General features: G+C 38.1%; 1 protein-coding gene across 11 annotated transcripts in view; it reads right to left on the reverse strand.

Annotated features, from left to right (window-relative positions):
* Positions 1 to 2,207: 2,207 nt before the first annotated feature.
* Positions 2,208 to 22,729, reverse strand: part of MARCHF1 (membrane associated ring-CH-type finger 1) — a 216,199-nt gene continuing 195,677 nt past the window's right edge. For all 11 annotated transcript variants that reach the window (XM_054165819.1, XM_054165812.1, XM_054165794.1 and 8 more), the window contains 2 exons: positions 8,189 to 8,336; positions 2,208 to 5,650 (listed from right to left, as the gene is read on the reverse strand). In XM_054165819.1, coding sequence (XP_054021794.1) covers positions 5,349 to 5,650; positions 8,189 to 8,336 — 450 coding nt within the window. In that variant the 3' untranslated portion in view covers positions 2,208 to 5,348. The remainder of the gene's footprint in view (positions 5,651 to 8,188; positions 8,337 to 22,729) is intronic.

Consider the following 22,729-nt stretch of genomic DNA (forward strand, 5'->3'; position numbering starts at 1 on the left):
AAATTCCTTATAATCAACTTCCACACTTTTTTTCCCCCCAAAGAAGGAAGTTTTACCAACTTCAAGTTCTCTAAGCTTTAACTGCTTGTATTGCAAACACTGACTCATTCATTAGAGGGAAAAAAAATATCTGTGAGTCAGTTACATCAGTCATAAGCTTTTGCAGATAAGTTTGTCCAGGGCCCATACTCTTCAGCAGACTGGAATAATTCTGTTCTCAACTATGTGAAATTGATCCAAGGTTATCTTCTGAGCTTCATGTCATAGTGGAAATGGTATGCACCATTCAAAGGACTTTTGGTTCAGTCTTTGTTAACTGACAATTAGTGGTTTTTTTCACTTAAAGCTCATGTATAACAGCCTTGATATTTTACTGGGGGGAAGGGTGTGAGTAAATACCATATACTATGTTTCTTTGCTCATCTATATACAGAGAACAAAGTGAACACTGAACAGAAGCAGGTTTTGTTCTAACAGTACTCTTCAGCAAGAGATTCAAACTCTTCTGTGCAAAGCCAAAAGGTACAATGACCGACACCTCTCTTCTCTTAAATACAAAACCAAATTTGGTTTTATTTATCACTGTGCTAGTAAATGGAAATGAATATATCTTTATTACTAGGATTTCTGCGGCTATGATGCTTCTTCTGTATTATATTCTGTGGGGATTTACAAATCCATCTTTGACTTACATCTTGAGCTGCTGAGGGCAGCTGTAACAATGAACAATCTGTTGGGCTTGGATATAGGCAATGTAATTTGTTAGAACAATTCTCCTGTGTTTTGAACTATACGCTTTAGCAGTCACCAACCATATGCTGACTTAAGTCAACTAGAACTGTGAGGTTTTGAAACAGCCACTCTCTCCAAAGCCGACAAGCTAGGAAAAAGAGGGTAAGTGGATACAACTCTGTTTAGAACACTTAAGTTTTCAGTTTAGCTGGACTGCTGTGTTTATCAGGACAGGATACTACTTTGGTTTTACACTTCAAGTAGGTAGATTCTTTTATAATGCAAACATGTAATATTTATTTTCTTTTAAAAAAAGCATTTATGCCTGTGGGCTTTAGAAAAGGAGAAAATCTCACCAAGTAGAAGTCTGAAGCAATAAAAGGAAATAAAACATTCTAAGGTGAGACCAGCTTTACAGAATGAGTTTGTCCAACTCCTCTTTAATGCTTTCTAGTGTTGGACATTCCACAATCACATATAACAAACAGTTCATTCCAAAACACTGCTTGCTTTAGGAAGTTTTCTTCCTCATCCTGTACTCTAGTTGAAACACGGTACTGGTTGGTTGTTTCACCATGGATGTAAAAAACATTGCTTTCTCAGAGTTCTTTATGGACTTGAATCCTAGCTCTTTTTGGGTGTTTTTGTACTGTGGGGTGTTTTCTTAAGCATTCTGCCAAGGTTGTCCCAAAACTAGCCACGCTGAGCTAGCATGTTTAGCAATATTAATTATGCTGCTGAGGACATTGTTCAGCTTTCTTGAAAGTTACTGTGGTCTTCACAATTCAAGTTCAGCATGTGATGCTCTATATAATAAAGTGACAGAGGTAGAATACTACAGCAGTTTGGATCATTTGTTTAATACAAATACATTTTTTTCACAACAATAAGCAGATATATTACTTTGTTTCTTTTTCCCCTTACCTTCTGTCTTTTCAGTACACATTCACCCACAATAACATACAATTTTCTTTTGCAAAAGAGAGGGAGTTAAACAAGTAACACGAACTTGTAGTTCCAAATACTATACACAGTAAAATATTTTCATATTTTTTGTCATAGAATAAGCTGCATTATTAAAAATTATTAGTGATGGGGAATTACTGGTGGTTTGGTTTTTTCCTACACAACAAATATAAACACTGTCTTTAGATAAAGCAGCGTGTGTGAATGGCACAGCTGGGGCTAGTTGAGCATCTTCATAATGCTAATGATAGTCGAAAGTGGTGTGGTTGTACCAGTTTGAAGTAAACTTTATAATGCTTATAACTTAAGACAGGAAAAGAAATGTGCATGTTCACAGATTAAAGAGTATCTTATTTAAAATTCCAGATCTGATCTGACACCAAATTAATTCTACCTATCTTCATTAAAACTTTGCTTAAACAAGAATACAGATGAAGCTTTTCTTGGTAATGCAGCTCATAGCAAGGTTCTACTCTTTTGGGTTTAGCCAGACTAAATTCCACCATGAGCCCGAGTTGCTTGGTGGCTACACAAGGAGTTTGATACAGATTTTTTTTTGATACATCATTTTTTATTTAAAAGTCTTTGAATATATTTAAAAACTGTCAGTATAGTGGTTTCGCAGGAATGAATCCTATAGTTATTAAACTGATACAGAAAATTGTGCTTTGGGTGGGGATGAAAAAGTGTTGATTGATAAACAGCTGCCTAGTGTCTGTATTTGTGCACCTTGTTTGTGCACGCTGTATCCAAGGCATGTTGGTGTGAACAGCTCCTTGCTGTCTCAAAGAGGTTGCACCCTGCTTCGGACACAAGTTCCAATCCTACGTGAAATTCCTGAAAGCCGTAAAATATCCAGTGCACTTAAGAAGAGGAAAGGGATGCACAGGCTAATACTGTAATGCTTTAAAAGGTTAAAGATTGCTTCAAGCCTGCTGTAATCTCTTGCTAACTTGTCTCACTGTCTGTCTCCTTTTCCTGCTGTCCGAATTAGTATTTTGGAGGGAGAGGGTGAATTTCAACTGAAGTCTTGCTCCATTGTGATAACTAACTGTAAGCTCAGATGCACACATGTAGCTATGTGCTAAAACAGTGTTTTGAAGTAGAAGGTGCTAGTACAGAATTTTTGCAGTTGTCTGTTCTGTTGCCAACTCTAATTTTGATGGATGTGACAAATCTTTCAGAAGCCCCAGATGTTTTTGGTTTTGTTTTTTTAACTGACTTTTATACTTGTTCAAGAAATCAATAGGAATTAGTCTCCAGTACTTTCACAGAAGGGTTATGAGGCTACAGCTGGTCAAAGAAAAAGATAGCTAAAAAAGCAGGGTTACTGCCACTTAAAAAGGAACTTTCTGATTATTTCAAAAAGCTCTTAATTATCTTCTATAAAAATGTTCCTTGTCAGTCAGTTTTGCTATGATTCATCAGGTTTTATTGTAAACATAATTTAAAACATTTAGATGAAGCTAGTAATTTTAAGTGTCTCATGTCAGATACCAGGTTTTCTTTTCAACAAGAAATTTGCACTTTTCGAAAGCCATGCCTTTGCAGACTTCCTTAAAGATGTGCAGTTACAAAGCATTCCCATTCCTGGGTACTGCCCCTGCTTTCTGCAGACCACCTGAGGTCTCCTCCACAATTATAAACAGAGAAATTATTTGATTACTCTTGCCTGTCATTTCAAATGAGAAGATACAATTCCAATTTGCAGTTGTATAACTGGAAAGTTACTTTATCTGAAAAGTGCATGTCATATGAAAAGACGTAAGCATTGACTCACCTGGAGTAAGTTAGAGCAAATTACTAATAGGGATTTAGGACCTGTTCAGGCACAGATTGTGTTCTGTCTAGCCCGCTGACAATCACTTAGTCACAGCCACATTACATGAGCAATTTCAATACAAAAGAACATATTAGTCTGATAAAAAGACACATTTCGTGCTAATACTGCTACTTCCAGTATTCCCTGAGCTGTAAGCTGGTAAACACATTCACAAAGGAATGCAATATATATATATATAAACTTCAATACACATTCAGCTCAGCAGCCTGGATATTGCAAGAATGGGATGATTGTTATGTAATTGTAGATATTTGAGTGTTTGCAGAGGAAATTTACCATTACAAACTCTGTAGAAGTCTAGATCACCTGTAATTGTGGTAGATTTCCCCCTTTGGATGAACCTGTGCTCTGCCATCCTCTTTACCCTGGTTCTTTATTTGCTTGTTTGCTTTTCCTCCTTTGCCTAAATACAAGATCATAAAAAGAACTTTTAACATTACTTTTTTTAAAATATACATAATGGTCAGGCCCCAGACCTGTCCATGCCAGTACATGGCTACTCCAAGACAACACTTGCTGTTGTGTCCTGATGGTAAACATCACAGGTATGAGAAATAAATCACAAAATTGGTTATTAATATGTAATTCACCCTGTTGGACACAGAATTATATCTACATTCATTTATCTATTGCACCCTTTAATGCTATTCACACTTCATTTTTATGTGAGAATGCTCAAAACACAGAGTTAACAACTGAACTGTTGAATCTCTAACACCTCAAGTTTACCTGTACAGAGGGAAACCATTGATTCTTTTTTTTTTTAAGTCAGGAAGATAAAGACTAACTTTTCAGAACAAGGGGATAATAACTAATGTTCTCTTAAGATATGTAGGTATATTCTCTTACATCTACCTTTCTGTATCATGAATCTTAAAAAATAAAACCAACAATGGCTTCCATCTTCTGTGTGTGTCAGCATTTTGCAGACCTTTGACAATAATGCAGCTTACTTTTTGGTGGTCTGCAGTAAACTGCTTTTTCTTTCATAGTTTTGCCTCAAAAGTTTGCATATCCAATTTATATCTCTCACTCTTACAAAGCAAAATAAACAGTTGAGCTGCTCTTCTAGATACCTGTCTATATACTCTCCTTACTTACTTTGCTGGCAGCTAAACAGAGTATCTGTAGTTTATGGAGACGTATGTATCCATACTGGTTGGAATTGCTTACTTTACAAAAATTGAGGCATATTTAAAAACAGTGCTACCCTTCAAATGTTTGAGATATCCTTGGTTGACACAGCTGCCCAAACATTCAGGCTGCACTGCAGTCACATGAACGTGTGCTGCTGTGTGAGGCATAGAGAGGGAGCGCTGTGATACAGCTCTTTATACTTGGGTTCAGTTAATGCTTGTAACTCGATTGGTACCCTTTGGAAGGGTATCTTTAAGAAGGTAAGTAGCAAATAGATCTTTCACTAGTAAATAGATGAAAGGTTTTTGTTTTCTGTAAACAAAATGGATTATATCGGGTCTGTTTTTACTTTCCCAGCAATCCAATTAAAAAAAATAAAATTACTCTTGTCACATTGGTTTGGCATTGTATGTTAAACTTGTTCTCTATTGCACTTTCTACATTTCCACTTTCACTACACTTGCCTGACTAGTTGATCAACTACTTCACAAACAGTCACATTTCATACAGTAACAAGTTGCTTTGCTGTATCCATTTTCCTTGTAGGGTTTTGTGGGGGGTTTTTTGTTTTTATAACTGAAAAAATGTACAGTCATTTCTACTCTTTTAGCATTTGTAGTGTAGAAAACACTATACCTTACTCTGCAAGGAAGAAACAATGCTGTCTCTGTCAAACTGGCATGACTTCAGATGTTGTTTCTTCAGCTACCAGCTGAGAGTTTGTACCCGTCTGTGTTACTGGCACCACCACTGTGTCCTTGATGTCTGAGGTCTGAGTGCACGAAGAATTCTTCTCCTCCAATTTTTTGGCAGTGTCTGGGCAGTTCTGTACAAAGATCACTCTGTTGTATGCTTTCAACCTGCGCCACAGCTGAACATAAACCTTACACTGCACATACATGAAGACCAGGCCCCCTGTGAATCCAATAGCCACCACAACGAGTTTTGTCCAAAATGGCCATTCAAGGACACCTTTAAAATAAAGCATTTATATTTATTATTGTTGTTATACATTGAATATCAAGTACTGAGTTTCAGTAAAATATGGAGAAAAGAAGCCACTCGATGAAGAATTCCCAGCTATGTACACACTCTGGGGGCAATTGTGGCCCAAGCAAACACAGAGCAGCCATTTTCTAACCCATAGGCCAACCAAGAAACTACATCTGCCTCCCCCTTTTAACCAACTTCACCATAATTTGGTCAAATAAATGGAAAAGAAGCTAAGGAAAGGGGTCTTGCCTATCTCCTGCATCACAGAACAATCTGTATAGGTTTGTCGGTCCAATAGGGAAGGCGTTTGAATAACGTTTCACTCACTGCGTGTTGTATTCACGGTGCCTTGCAGATGCTGTATTCAACTACTAGTAGTGATGCATCACAACAAGTTAGTAGTATCTGTAAGTTTTACACAAATTTTTGCCACAGACAGGAGAGTAATCTACAGCCCCTGTGGGACTATACAGAAGAGTCAGTAGGAAACAGTCTTGAATTCTAAATGTGGTAACCTGGACTTGTTTGCAAGTCTTTTAGCCACCTGGGTGAGTCTCATCAATCTTAAGTATTCCCTGTACAGTTAAGCACATAGGAAGTAGGCTTATAATTAAACATCAACCAAAGGAATAATAATTATTGCAAAAGCATACAGAAATGCTTGAAGCAGCTGTAGTTTTTCCTCTCATGGTAACTGTTTAGTAGTACTTTGAAATGATACTATAGTAATTGATGGTGCTAGCCAATAATGTTGTTTAATTTACAGCAAAATGAAAGCATAGAAAGGTCATGCAAATCACCTTGTATCTCCCTAACCAAGTAACCAGAGTAACAGTGAAGTTGTCAGGGACAAACCCTTGTTACAAATACTTGTTAAATTTGTTCACAAAATATTTGTCATGCCTTTCTTCAATCCCCTGTTCCAGAGACGAAAGTAACAAAGAATACTTTGCTAAGGTGTCATTTCTGGTAATGCAGTTTTCTTTTTCTTCCCCCCCCCCCCCCCCCCCCCCCTTAAATAAATGGTTTTTAAAATCACTGTCTCTTTATTGCTCTTAATTATGAAAGCAGTATGATTTGCTTCTGATTAAGCCCCGTTGGTGGGTAATGACACTTAGAACCAGCAAGTCACAGCTGGAGTGCTGAGCTCAGAAGAGGCTGAGTTAGTAGTTCAGCTTTCCTTTGGGGTCCACTCCATAGCAGTAAAGATGTGTTGTTGCCTTCTATAGTAATACAGGAAGCATAGTTTTTTTGCTTAACTGGAATAGCACAGTGAATTTTTTACCTTTCAGTGTATTCTAGCATTACTGTCTTTTCACAGACTTGTGAAACAGAGACAAACCTTTGTTAATTCAAGCTGAGCAAATCTACATGAAACTTCATTCTCCATCACTGATACCATATAAATTCTAGAATATTTTAAATATTTTCTAAATTGTCCTTTCTACAGACTAGTGATAGGTTTACATATTTATGTGCATTATATGTATTTCTAAGGAGGAAAAAGAAAATCCCTTTAAATATTTTGAAAGATAAAGGGATTTTAAAACTCAAGTTCGAAACCACTCCTAGTCCTTTCCTCAGGGCCAGTGTTTTTGAGATGAAAAAAAGACATATGTAGTATACATTTGTCTGTGACATACCAAGGCTTGTTACATATTTTACTGTCATAAGCAAGAAAGGCAAGCATCAGGAGAATCATTAAATATTTAACTACCAAGGCACAAAACTCCACCTCTTCTGCTTTCAGTTTTAACTTCAGAGTATAGCACAAAGGTAGAGACCTTTGTCCCATCTCAAAAGCTTTTTATCCTCTTCCTGTTGAAGACTAAATTTAAAGATTGAATAGTTCTTAGATTTGAAATGGAAATCAGTAGTTCAGTTTGAAATACAGTTAGTATAGTCCAAAAAAAGAAAACTACTTATGTTAAAACATGCATTTTGTTACACACGTCCATGAATTTTCAGTATCCCCACACAAAGGGATGGAGACTCTTCCACTGTTTGACCACCCTGACAATAAATGCAACTGGAACATGGACGTTCACTGTGGAATTCTATATGAAAGGATGCAGGAATGGATTTGCATGCTACTTAAGTCCCACATGAAGGACTGAGACAACTGAAACATGGTCTCTTGGGACTTCCTGTTAGGAAGCTTGTTGATGAAAAGACTCTGTCATGTTTTACAAGATACCAAGGTTGAAGTGGGTAATAAAAATAAATTGGTATTCTAAGACCTGAACTTGCACTGCTGAATTTGACTCATCTTTTTTTTTCCCCTGAGCTTTAGAAATATCTAGATAATAGGAGATTAACCTAGGAAGAACCAGCAGCCTAGTTAAGCTGTTGTAATGATTACACTAAGTAGAGGTCTCAGCAGGGGCATAACATAAGCTTTTAACAGTGATGAACTCATTACTTCTGCATTAAAGCATTTGATGTACCCTTGTATCAGTGAGCTGTTACTTAAAAACAGACTGACTGGTAAGACTGAAGTAGGTAAAAGATACTTACCATTATCATTGCCTTGTTTAATTTCCTCAGCTGTTCTATCAATTAAAACATACAATGACCAAACAACACAGGTAATTGCAATTACATGGAATGTGACTGAACAAACTATTTTCCTCCTCTCGCTTGTTGTCATCTGTAGTTTCTCCCACTGTAATTAACAAAACCAAAACAAAACAAAGTAATAAAAAAAAGGAGACATAAAATTGTACAGTAAATTCATTAGGCCATTCTGGCTCTTTCTACCAAAACCACCCAAGCTGTAATAAAATTCATAAATCTTTCACATTGGATAATGCACATTACAGTGGGATGTGCATTGTGACTGTAAAATTAATAATGATCTTACTTTCACAGTTTCAGAGTTCTGTTTCTGCTTCCTTGAGAGTGACATCTGAAGGAATTTCATTGCAGTACAGCCATAATTTGTTAGCAGACAGGTAAAAAGTTGAATATTTATTTTAAGACTACCTGATGCACACTTTTGATTTTGAAAGAAGAAACTCCTCAAACATTAGGTTATAATACTTAGACTATTCTCAGCTATTGTCAGTTGCTTAAAATTAGAAGAGTAGAGTTGTGGAATAGTTTTCCCGTAAAATAAAAACAAAAGAAATGCAACTATGCTGAGGATTAAATTCAATAAACTTGATGGTTACATGGAAATTATCATATAGGATACCATTCAAACAGCCTCAGTAATGCAAGAAGGATCTTCCAGGCACATGTTAGTGAATTATGTCACTAAATCCTTGCTTAAGTTAAGGCTATTTTAAGAAGAAATAGGCTATTTGCTGCATTTGAACGCTGCAGCCCTTGAGATTTATTTTTTTCTTAATCTATCTTATGAAGATGTAATTTTTATAAGCATTTCTTTAAAATAAAGCTTGCTTTTGGAAACAGATTGTAAAATAAGGCATTTAAAAGCAAAATGCCTCCTTTCCAATGATTAAGCAGAGAATGGGTCGCCAGCGCCTGATAATCGACAGGTGCACAACCTGCAGTACAGCAGCGACACCTCTGTGCAGTTGTGCCAGGGCAGGACTGAACTGTGCTGCAGCACCCACCCACTACACTGACCACCGGGAGAGCAGAGCTGCTCCCTCACTTCCACAGGTCCTCTGTACACTTGGGCTGCAGCTCCTAATGGTTTCCATATGCCAAGGTTCACCTCAACACAAGGGGGAACTCCTTTACTGTAAGGGTCACAGAGCACTGGAACAGGCTCCCCAGAGAGGTTGTGGAGTCTCCTCTGGAGGCTTTCAAGGCCCATCTGGATGCATTCCTCTGTGACCTGAGCTAGATTGTATAGTCCTGCTCTGGCAGTGGAGCTGGACTTGATGATCTCTTTGGGTCCCTTCCAAACCCTGACATGCTGTTATCCTGTGATCCAAATCCCTGCGCACTTCAGAGCGCTGAGGTGGTATAAATGTACTTTGAAAGCATGAGTTTTGCTTTGTTTTCCTTGTTTGGGTTTCTTTGGCTGGCTGTTTTGTTGCATTGTTTTAAAAAATTGGTTTGGGGAAATAGCAAGTTTCCCTAAGTTGCTTATGGGTAGTGTTAGAGATGGCTTCTAGGCAGCAGGCTTAGAGTTTAATCTGAACTAATATGGCCATTCTAGCCTGAACACTATTTGCTGTCTGTTCACATTTGAAGGAGCACAACTGCAGTAAAAAACTGATGGATGTCAATGCAATGTCACCAAGAGGGCTAACTCTCAGAAATGCTTCTTCCTGCCATTAATTTAGAGCAGTACATACGGGACCAAACAAATCTCTGTTCTTAATGTGCATTTCAGAGCTCAAAACACAATCGCTGGAGCATTTCCTAACCCTTGACAGAATTTTACAAAGACTTAAATAGCTGTTCAGAAGAACTGAAATATTTCCTGAGTGATAAAGTGCGAGCTAAAAGTTTATTTACCAGCTGATACCTCATTTTAGTTTTTGATTTTAGAGTGAAAACTAAGCTTGCTGGGTTTTGTATGGCAGCCTGGGAGGCTTGGAAAAATGAACAAAAAAAGTACTATAACAAAAATCAAGAACCTTATATTCTTTGTAGCTCATGTAGGTAATATTCAGTGGTCAGACCAGACAGACTGCGGCATTATCATCACAGTTATCATATTATTGCAGTCATAAGGTGTGACCTGGAGACTTTCATCCTTTTTGCAGTGAAAATTCAATTCAAGACTCGTAACAGGCTTCCTTTCCAAAGAAAAAGTTACCTCTGTCCAAATGGAAGAAAGGATTTTTACTTTAACCATTCACTTACCTTTGGATGCTTTGTAAGAGATTAACGTTGAACATAAAGAAAAATGAACTGTGTTTTATAAACAGAGTTTTTCTGTCATCTCAACTCTGATGCTACATATTTTTGTCTACTAGAGAAAAGATCCTGTGTCAAATTTTCATCATTATGTATGCCTGCAGTCTCATTGTAGCCATTTTGCTCCCCCTAACATACACAAATTAAACTGTTGATGTGAACGTCCACTTAAATAGAGGTATTTCATATGGAATTTTGAAGCCAAAGAAGAAAGCCAATTCCATTACACTAAATATAAACATTTTGTGGGTAAGGGGAAAAAAAAAAGAGAGAAAACCAAATAATCAACAGGCAGAATAGGTAAATAAAGTTCATAAATTTCTGCCGAGATTTACAAGAAAGATGTATCTATCAGGAGAGAGAGAGAGATCAGAAGTGCTGACTTCCCACGATCAAATGCAGCCAAAAACCAAGCCAAAGCCTACCAGACTGCTTCCTCTCTCTGGCCTCTTTTCTTCTCCCACAAGACAGCATGTCAGCATCTGCTCTATCCACATGCACCTTACCACACCAGAAATAAACTGTCTGGCAGGAGTCATAGAGAGACCACCAGGGCATGGGTGGTTATGGAACTGGAAGACTGTGCAGAGTTCCTCATACTCCCAAATGGGGATGCAAGAAATGAGCAAGGACATCAGATTACTTGGGAGCTTTTCACAAGTCTTAATGTCTCCCAAAGCTGCATTTCTGTTTTGCCCTGTCCTAGCTGCAGTCCCAGTTCTTCATTCACCTCCAGTCAGACAGATGAGTTGAGCTCAGAAGGGGAAATTCAAATAAACTTTTTACTCTACTCCTGACAATCCTATGATGACTGAAGTAATTTTCCTGCCCTACTCATGTATTTTAGCTTGGCCAAACAGAAGGTACTATGTAACTGCTGTCACTCTCTACTAGATGACTGATGTTAGTAGATAAGCCAACAATTTACATTGCCCCAGAACAGAAAAGTGTAATCCTATTTTAGGATTTTTGCAATAGGCTTAAACCTAAAATTTTTCTGTTAATGTTAGAGAAGTCTTGATTTCACATAACTGTGCTTTTATCTAATAAAAATTGCTTGAAAATCCATAATGAAGGCTATGAGAAAAGAATATATTTAGCTTTGAAAGCACCAGCCACTTATTACTTCTGATTTATAATCCAGGACTCAATATAACCTAAAATTGGGATGGGTAAGTTTGGCAGGTGCTACCATGTCACACAACAGCTCATTAATGCCTCCTTAACCATGGATGAATTCACCCCACTTTGTATTTTAAAGTTTCTGCAGTTCTCATGGCTGTCTACATTCATGATGGCAAAATAAAAATACATTGCATCACATTTTATTATCTTCATTGGTGATCTAGAAAAACATATAACCATCAGGTTGAAGACACTGTGCCATGCCAAAGAACAGAAAAATAACACTAAAATATGTGCCCAGATGGAATTTTCCTTGGAAATACATATGTTAATACTCCTAAGGTGCTCTAGGGACTGGAAGGAGAGAAAGAAATTGAAGACTAGCAGCCAGAGGAGACATTTATAATAACTTGCAAATTAAGTCACTAAATTGAGAGAGGAACAGTACAATTTTTGCCCAGCCTCTCTGACTGTCATCACTCACAGAGTCCTCAGTCCTGGCAGCAACACACAGACTGAAAATCATCAGATGGTTTAATGTCTTGCAAGAAATTGCACGAATATCACGCTCCACCAAACAGATGTGCTAAAACACTTCATAACATCTAACAACCACAAAAGATTTTATACAAGTCACCAAACAGACACACAGAAAAACTGAAATATCCCTTGCCCCCTTTTTATTTTCTGAATAAGCTGTCTTAACATTACACTTGCACTATGCCCTACAAACCACTGGAGGGTAGTAGGAGACTGTTTCAGAGGTTCCCACCAAGAAGCCAGAACGAACTGTCAAAAAGGTGGATTGTAAATGTGATCAAAAGCACTCTTTCCACCCCAACTACTATTTACTGCTACTTCTGAAACATGACATGCACCTCAGCCTGCATTCCTATGCTTTACTGGGGCATTTTACTATGGCAGCTGTAAAACTACCCTGTTCTAGGTTTTTTTCTTAAAGACTATCTCACCCTGAAACTTAAAGGGAATGGTTACTGATTTTGTGATTCACTCTCACAATTACAAAATGTATTAATGAGCTTCTGAGGAAAGAAGAACAAATAAAAAGGGGGCGGGGGAACAGGGAACATCTAATTCTTACGGAGTCAACCACTTCCCTTTCCTGTAACAGTCTGAGAAAATCCCTGATACTTTTTAAGGTACCAAACTTTGCCTCCCTGCATGTCACTTCTAATTAAAGCTTGCTTAATATGCAACAAATAAAGATCCATATTTTAAAATATCCTATGAAAACAGATTTTCTGTGGATGTGGAGATACTGCTTCATAGTCAAGAAATCCCAATACAGCCTCTCTTCTTAGAGATAGGAATAAATCTGCAATTTTAATTCCCTCCCATTAAGATTTCCGCAAAGGAGTTTCGTGTAGGCCCAATGCAGAACTAAGAGCTTCAGACTGCTTACACAGAAGCTGCTGCCACACACTCTGCTGCCTGTGTTCCTTATCCTCACTTTCAGATTGTAGATTTTTATCTGCTTGCCCCCACCTGCCATTTTGTGCCTTTGTGTTGCCTCCTGCTAGTGGCAACGTTTTGTCCCACTGACCACAAAGTTTTTTGGTTTCCTGAAGCAACTCCATATCTACTTCAGGTCTTCACATTCACACTTTCTCACACTACTACTGAAGGTTTCTCTCCTGGCAGGGCTTGGCACTGAGGATGGCAAATTGAAAGTGAAATTAATCAGCTGTTTTGCAACATATTATGAATGCTTGGAGTTTTAACTCCTGGGTATTTTCAAGAATCTTATTTTTTAAAATTGCTTGTGAAGAGGCCTGACAGGGAAATCCAGTATGGGCATGACATTGCTAACATTAAATATTTAAGCTGTTCTGATATTTTTCTCCCTATACATCATTTATCAAAAAGATTACAACAAATGTAATGTAAACAGCACCCAGAGATGGAAAGACTTCTTCCTGCTCTCACCCAGAGCTAAAATCATCATGTAATGCTTTCCGAATTCTTTCTACAGTCTAAAGGAAGACTTTGAGTCAATCTCTATCTTGAAACAATCATTCCTGCTAAATGAAGGTTAAAACCATGCCCTACAGACTAGGAGTACACAGAAAAACATCTTTCTTACCTCAAACCATGCCTGAAGGATCTAGTGAGCACTTTTGATAACAGCTCTTAAGAACTGGAGCAGTATATAATAAAGTGAGCTGAGATGAGAAGATGTATTAGTAGTCTGAACACATAGCTCAGGGTTATTTATCTTATGTGATTCAACAGGGGGTTTCTGGTCACTTTTTGCACCACTAATTAGCTTAGGCTCCACAGTAAACTTTCACTACTAACAACGTACCAGCTGGAGGAAAGCAGCTGTAATGGTAGGTTGCAGGAATGGAATTTGTGCAATGGGTGAAGGAGGAAGAAGTAACAGTAATAAAGGACAACAGGGCTTCACACATATCAAGGCTTGTGCAGTGCTGATGAAAGATGGGACCTTTGGATTTGAATTGAAGCACTTTGAGCCACTCTGTGCAATTTAAACATGGTTACAGCCGGTGCCTGAGAAACTGCGTCTTAAAGGAGGACAAGTGATGCCTCACTGCATCCCACTCCAAGACAAGAAGTGCCCTTCATGAAGTTCAACAGAATGTGCCAGGTTTGATGGCTGAAAAGACAGGGGTCTGGGCTGTGAAGATCAAGAAGAGCTTCTTTCCCCCAGACACATCTAGAGCACATTTAGAGAGGAAGAAACTGAGCAGGGCACAAAAGACGTATTTGTTATTGCCCAGTGTCAAAAGATACATCCCAGACAAGAAACTCTTGTAAAAGATCAAGGAGGGAAGACCAGAATTAGATCAGTGCTACATTTGCCACTCAACACAAAAATCAATTTTTAAAAATCTTGTGCTGTAATTTACATCATACAACGATACCTATACACATCCTTAAACTGATCTAGTTAGCCCATTAGATGAGCTAGTACAAATACTTCTCTGGCAAACTTGTCTGAAATTTACTTAAACTCTATTTCTGTCCCTGGGTGACACTAAAAAAACCTGTGGCTGGAATTCAAATGTATGTCTGTGGTGTATTTAAAATGCCTATTAAAAGTTTAAAACAGAAATGGGTTGGTTTGAAATACACACTTTAATTCACTTCTATGCGTGATATGCATACCTAGAGTAATAAAAGAACTACATAATGAAAAGATCTCACTTTGATAAACACCTTATCACCTGCAAAGAACTAATAATTCAGTTTTATCAAGATCAAGACAGTGTTATATTTCTTTTTTTTTTTTTTTCAAGTGACAGTTAAAAGAGTTGGATTTGAGTGATATAATCACTATGCAGTCTTCACAAACTTACAGAGTTTTTAGCTCTGTATGCCATCAATTAGTAGATCCTTAAAAAATGCAAAATAGGGATATTAAGTAATTTGAGAAGATAATTTCTAAAATGAAGTAGTTGGTTTTGCAATCTGGAAGTGCTATTGAGCATACTTGTCATTTACCAACTAGAACTTCAGTAGCTGCATCCTAATCATCCAAACAGATTCAGTGAAAAAATGCTATGCTTTAGAAATACAGAACTAGCCAGATCCCATGTCCCTCTCATGCAATGCTCTCAGACAAAGGCTAACTCCATATGCTTCACAGAGAGGTTGAAAAACCCCTACGGCAAGCGATTACAGCATAATCTCTCCATATTGGAAGCTGCTTCTTAGCTTCCATCTGTTAGAAATTATTCTGTATCAATATATAGAGTGAAAAAGTACTCTATGAAGTATTTACTTTTAAGTACCTTCTTTTAACATTGAAAGAACATTAACCAAGTCTTAGCTCAATACAGGTCCATACAAATAGCTTTTCTTCTACATTTGCTCTTTCTTCTCTTACCTCATTATTTCCTAGCACCGTACATGTCAGCCACTTTATCTAAAAAGATAACTCTGACATATAAACTACAGCTGAAACATTAAGCTATTGGTCAGAAGAACTATAGTCATAATGCAAAACTACAGGAACAAGACCACACATCTAGAACTCTAGGGGGGGAAAAAAAGTACTTTAAGTGCCTGTGCACATGCCTTTGTTACTCAAAAAGTCAAAAATCAGGCTACATGTGGGGAACCCATAAGGAAGCAAGGCAAAAAGAAGGTTAAAATCTATGCTTCCACTAACTTTTATCACAGTTAGTCAAGAACAGAAGCAGATGCTACTGTTACCCACTCTTTCTGCAGTATTTCTACAATCATTATATTGAAAAAATCTAGTTTTCATATCACCTTTACACTCTTTGCAGACAGTTGTCTCCTGCCACCATCTACTCTGATTTTCCTAAAGCACAACAAATCTTTAAAGCATTTTCCTCCAGTAACTAAGTAGCAAATGCCTTTAAATGACAGCTCATCTCTCAACAATTAAAAAAAGGTGTCAAAACGTTAAACAATTTTTAAAAATTAATAATTATAAAATCAATCAACCTCACTACCAGACCGCAAAGTACAGGTCATAATTTTGCTCAAAGGCCAATTCATTTTCCACCCAAAGCAGGTAAGGTGCTGCATTTTGCAGTACGCTAATACATGAACAGCCACGACACATGTTCAGTGCTGAATGAGAGGGATTGTACCAGGGTCAAGGTAACCACAAGTCTCCTCTCCACTACAGCAGCCACAACAAACTCCCAAGTGTCCATGCCAGAATCTCTGTCTTGAACAAGAAGTAGCATAGGCTCTCTCTGCACATCCGTTCATGGTGCTGTGCAGTGGTGGATGACACCAGTAATAACCAGAGCTGGACAATCTCCTGAACTCCTTTTGCTTTTGTGAATGCTACTGAGCAAAAATTCCAAATTTGCTCACTAGCAGCTAATTAGAAGAAGGAACAGTTTTCATTTCATTTTCTGTTACAAGACTTTTTGTGTTTGCTTCCTAAAAGAATCCAATTCAATGCAATAACAATAAAAACATCTCATTCCACCTCCAGGAACAACGTTGCATATGGGAGCGTCCCAAGTATCAAAGTAAGATGGCTTTTAGCAAGCCTAAGGGTATGTTATGATGGATTCAAGGTATGAGGCACAAGAAGTCAAAATCCCTCATCAGAAGTCCATGGGAACTGGAATAGCTGTGTGAATAAAAACTGTACTTTAAGGAAGGAAAATAAAATAGATGGAAAGATAGCCCAAATTCCACCACTACAAGAAAGCTAAGATCTATTATTCTTGTTATAGTATAAAAATGCAAGACAACAGTGCTTTGTCAACTACAGCATACTATCTATATACAGATAAATTAGCAGTAACACTCTGTTAGTCTCTCTAAAAAATTAGGACTATCCTTTTTATGAACAAAGTAGTCCCTGCATCCTCCAGGCATCACAATAGGATATAAATGCTACAGAATTATTTTTACTTGAAAAGCATTAATATACACATTCTCCCTTGAGCACAAAGTTATTCACTATAATGACATGACAGCCAATAAGACAGTAATAGCTTTGTGCCTTTGTGCATACTGGTGAAGTGTCTGACCCCACATATTACTAGAAACGATTTGAGGCTAGCAATGTTTCGAAATAGTTTACTGGAAGAAAGAAATCACTAGAGCAGGATGCCTTGACAATGTTGTGTGGCTGCACCAGAAATCAAAAGGAAATGTATCATCATCTTCTGGGTTAAGGATTGCAAATTATTCAGCAAACTGGGTTAAAAAGGAACTAATCCCACAGCAAGTTAATGTTACCTGATCTATGCAATATTAGTTATCACTTATTATCATAAGCCTTATTAGAAAATTGATGAAAAGTCCAGATGGTTCATACTTCACAGCACAGGGCAATAAAAATTAAACAGCAAGTGATACAGTAATGAGTACTCCAAGTTTCTTTTTTTCTCCTGGGAGACTGCAGATGAATTCTGGTGCTGAGAGTCTACTCTGGCAGGAGAAGCGATTTCTAATGGGGACCACTTTTGATTTCATAGCAAGATTTCACAAAGATGACTCTGCAGGCCATACCACTTTTAGCAGTGATCACCCTTTTCTTAGATATGAATGTAAACAGAAATTACCCAGCTAGCATTGACTCAAAACCAAATCAACACCCTTAACGTATTTTGGCATCTCTGAATTATCACTTGTGCCACCTGGTTCTATGGGGGAAAAAAATTCAAGAAGAAAAAGGATAACAAAAATCTACTAAGCATCCAGTTATGAGTGAATTCCTCCAGGCAGCCATATTTTTTTATGATTTACTCTTTTTACAGTACTACATTGAGCACAGAGAAGGGAGCTGGATCTGGCTCCCTCAGACATTAGCTAGGAGCTCAAACAACTGGATTTAGAGTAATGCAGGCGATGACTGCTTTGTCAAAAAAAAGGAAGTTTTAACTGCAGAAGAGGGAGCAGAAACTGCTGTGTCTTTAATTTTTCAGAGTGAAACATTAAGACTGGGAGATAAATGGAGCTTTAGTCTTTCCTTTTGTATCTATTTTTTCTTTATATATATATATTTATCTTTTAAGGAGCCTGTGGAATGTGTTATTTCTTTGCCACACAGCTGGGCATTACACACAAATTGTTGGCTGAAACCCAACATCTTAACTGGTTACACAACTCCTACTGATCCTATGGTCCAGTTACAGAGTCTTTTCAATCTATTATAGCAAAACTATATATTTGCTTTAGATACAGTAATTAAACCAGCATCAACTGAAACCTTCCCCAAACTAACATAATCAGCTAATCAAGAATCTGATCACAAAGCACACTGACGTGCTTGAACTGAGTTTTGCTTTGTATGGAAATGGGAGCCAGTTCCATAACTTCTCTCTAGGATCTAAATGCCCTGCTCTTGGCATTCATGAACCACCTGTCTCCACCTGGGACTTAAACCTTTGAATTCCCAGGACACTTTATCACTCTTAACACAATCTAATACAATCTGGTTATTTATAAAATAAATGAGAGAGAGATATTATTCCTTCCTTCTCCTCTAATGACAGCAGCTGGGTACATGAGAAGTTCCACAGAACTTAAAGGTGTAAAAGCCCAAGACAGGCATCCTGTATAACATTTAGAAATGTTATTTATCATTGTATAATTAAATACAGAATGCAAGAGGAGCAAACTCTTAGAAGATATATGTATGCATTCAAAATAAACAAGAAAACAAGTTTCTTTCACTATTCGGTATTTTAAGACTGGCTTTACTTCTGCTTAACAGAAACTTATGAGTCAGTTCTAAAAGCATACTGCCAAAACTCTTTTTTTAGAAGTGATCATTTTAAATGCAATTTCTTACAAAGAAGTCAACCCCAACTGGTACATATGCTTCCTTAAACAAAAAAATTTCATCAACTCTTCCTTAATACCCAAAAGCAACTACCTGGTAACAATGTGCAATATTCCTTATGTTTCACATTAATAAGATATGACTTGTAAATCATTTCAAAGATAAAACAAAATTAGAAGAGAAACCAGATATATCTGACACCACAAAACAATCTGTTGGGATAATGCATCAAAGTAAAACATCTCTGCAGATACCAGACATCTTAAATGGACAGCAAAATTTAAATATGAAAAGTATTTTGAAGTATAGCAAGACACTAGGAACAAATCTCCATTTGAAGACATTTCTGCATTTTAAGCACCTTCTGTTTTGATATCCATTTCATGCTCACAATGTTTTCAATCAGTTCTTGTTTTCACTACACTTCAAACATCAAATTCAAGAAATATGAAATGCAGTTACTCCTTTACCAGGATTATATCCTTTTTAAAGAAGAGATTTTCTCAGGGTGAAGCTATTACCTGAGAGAGCTCAATAAGAAACCTAACACAAGCTTCTTGCCACTTTCTAATTCCTTCCATGATAAAGTCACTTTAAAAATGAGAAATTCTGCATCATGGATTTCAAATTCTGTATTTCAAATGTTGAAAGGTAGAGCTATGAATGCAACTTTATTATTTGTAACCATAGATAGAAATGACAAAGACTGTGAGGAAAAAACCAAAACACACAAAACAAACCAACAACAAACCAGACACACTAAGCAGTGCTTAATATTTAATGTCTAAATTTATATTTAGCCAGGTAATTAGATCTACTCAAATTTAGGAAACACTTGCAATGACTGTTGATCAATGCTTAAAAGGATTACTTCAATGCAAAGACTCACTAAAATGATTAAGCTAATTTTCACTTGATGTCTGGTACTTTCAAGGATTCTGTAATTAAATAACTGTTGCATATTGGCACAAGGGTATTGTTTTAATAGATGTATCTTGATTTACGTTAATTAAGTATGCTTCACATTGTCACTCATGGGTGCTAACAGCTGTATGACATAACATACAACCACAATTTTGCTATAAAACCATGGACCCCAATCAAAAACTGTTAGGGTGGATGAAAGGCTGAGGCATGAATAAAGATGGTAATTCAACAGTAGAATCAAATTGTTTTATACATAAAATAATTTGATTGGGTGTGGTCAGTAGGTTGAGAGAGGTTCTCCTCCCTCTCTACTCTGCCCTGGTGAGGCCACATCTGGAATATTGTCTCCAGTTCTGGGCCCCTCAGAAGGACAGGGAACTGCATGAAACAGTCCAGTGCCACAAAAAAAATGATTAAGGGAGTGGAACATCTCCCTTATGAGGAGAGACTGAGGGAGCTGGGGCTCTTTACCTTGGAAGAGTCTGAGGGGTGACCTCATTCACGTTTATAAATACATAAAGGGTGAGTGTCAAGGGATGGAGCCAGCCTCTTCTTGGTGATGCCCAATGGCAGGACAAGGGGCAAGGGATGGAAGCTGAGGCATAGGAAGTTCCACAGAAACAGGAATAAGTGTTATTTCACTGCGAGGGTGACAGAACACTGGAACAGGCTGCCCAGGGGGTTGTGGAGTCTCCCTCTCTGGAGATATTAAAGACCCCTCTGGATGAGATGCTGTGTGATCTGGTATAGGTGATCCTGCTTTGGCAGGGAGCTTGGATGATCTTTTGAGGTCCCTTCCAGCCCTAACATCTGTGATTCTGTGAAAAGTACAGATATCTGTTATTAAGTTCTCTAATTTTTACCCCTTCAGGAGGGAGTGTTTGGAATGTTATGAGGTATTATGATAAAATTCATCATAATGAAGCAATGCACAGTCAGGAAACAAAATTTAAGACTAACAACATGAATAAGTTGTAATTAAAAATCAAAACTGAGAGATGTGATCCTTTTACTTGTAGAATGCTACTCCAAATCTAGGCCTAATGGCCACAGACATGTCTGCTTCTGGTGCTGGCCAGATATTTTCATTTTAGGGTAAATAATTTCCACTTTTTAAACATAAAATTAGTTTCTACTGGAGCTAAATTAGCACTCTTCTGTTGGGTCTTTTGTTTAGGAAATAGTGAAATGAAATTTATTTTCAGAATTCCTGAAGTTTATCAGCAAAATAAATCTTGGTGAGTTTTTTGGCAATTTTACTGTTTCTACTCAGCACAAGGTAAAGCTGACAAGAATTGTTTCATTGTCAGAGACAACTGATACTGCTTTATCACATCCTTGCCATTACAACCAGAAAATTACAGAAATTTAGGAAAATAAAATTCACTGCTGCCAGGCTAGACTTAATGCTGGAAACTGAAGGAACTCTGAATCTAGTACATAGTCAAGTCTTAGCAAAACCTATAACTCTCAAAAGGCCTGGAAACCATAGAGTCTACAGTGTTTTTTGGATATTGCATTGAAGAGACAGGATTATGGAGAGCTTCAGCTTCAGGAGCTGCCTGTTGTCCCACAGCACTTTGATAACTAGTCTAGGATGTGGGGAAGGCTGTAGATGTAGTCTACCTGGACTTCAGCAAGGCCTTTGACACCATCCCCCATAGCAAACTCCTGGCCAAGCTGTCAGCCCGTGACTTGGACAGCAACACCGTGTGCTGGGTTAGGAACTGGCTGAAGGGCCGAGCCCAGAGAATGGTGGTGAATGATGCCACAGCCAGCTGGCAGCCTGTCATTGTTGGTATCCCCCAGGGATCAGTGTTGGGCCCAATCCTATTCAGTATCTTTATTGATGATTGGGACAAGAGGATTGAGTCTATCATCAGTAAAGTTGCAGATGATGACAAGCTGGGAGCTGTTGTCGATCTGTTAGAGGGTAGGGGCTCTGCAGAGGGACCTTGACAGGCTGGAGAGATGGGCAGAGTCCAATGGCATGAGATTTAATAAGTCCAAGTGCTAGGTTCTACACATTGACCACAACAACCCCCTGCAGTGCTACAGGCTGGGGTTAGAGTGGGAACCTGGGGGTACTGGTTGACAATAGGCTGAACATAAGCCAGCAGTGTGCCCAGGTGGCCAAGAAGGCCAATGGCATCTTGGCCTGCATCAGGAACAGTGTGCCCAGCAGGAGCAGGGAGGTCATTCTGCCCCTGTACTCAGCACTGGTCAGACCACAACTTGAGTACTGTGTCCAGTTCCAGCCCCTCAGTTTAAGAAAGATGTTGACTTGCTGGAACATGTCCAGAGAAGGGCAACAAAGCTGGGGAGGGGTTTGGAGCACAAGCCGTATGAGGAGAGGCTGAGGGAGCTGGGGTTGCTTAGCCTGGAGAAGAGGAAGCTCAGAGAAGACCTTATTAGTAGTCTACAGCTACCTGAAGGGTGGTTATAGCCAGGCAACCCGTGACAGAAAAAGTGGGCACAGTCTCAAGCTGCGCCATGGAAGGTTTAGGCTGGGTATCAGGAAGACATTCTTCACAGAAAGAGTGATTGGCCATTGCAATGGGCTGCCCAGGGAGGTGGTGGAGTCACCATCACTGGAGGTGTTTAGGAAGAGACTGGATGAGGCACTTATTGCCATGGTTTAATTGATTAGATGGTGTTGGGTCGTAGTTTGTATTTGATGATCACAAAGGTCTTTTCCAACCTGGTTAATCTGTATTCTGTAGACTTCATGCCATTTTCTGAAAATGTGAACTCCTTGGTAATGCCCTACAGCTAAAATTCTGGGCTCTGTACAAGCTTGCAAGAATTTTGACAATGTTTCATTGGAACTTTCCAATTTTGCCAAGTACACAGGTTTTGACAAAACAGCACCTCCAGTGATTCTTATAAAAGAT

Source organism: Dryobates pubescens, chromosome 1 (genome assembly GCF_014839835.1).
Source record: "Dryobates pubescens isolate bDryPub1 chromosome 1, bDryPub1.pri, whole genome shotgun sequence".
Lineage (NCBI taxonomy): Eukaryota > Metazoa > Chordata > Aves > Piciformes > Picidae > Dryobates > Dryobates pubescens.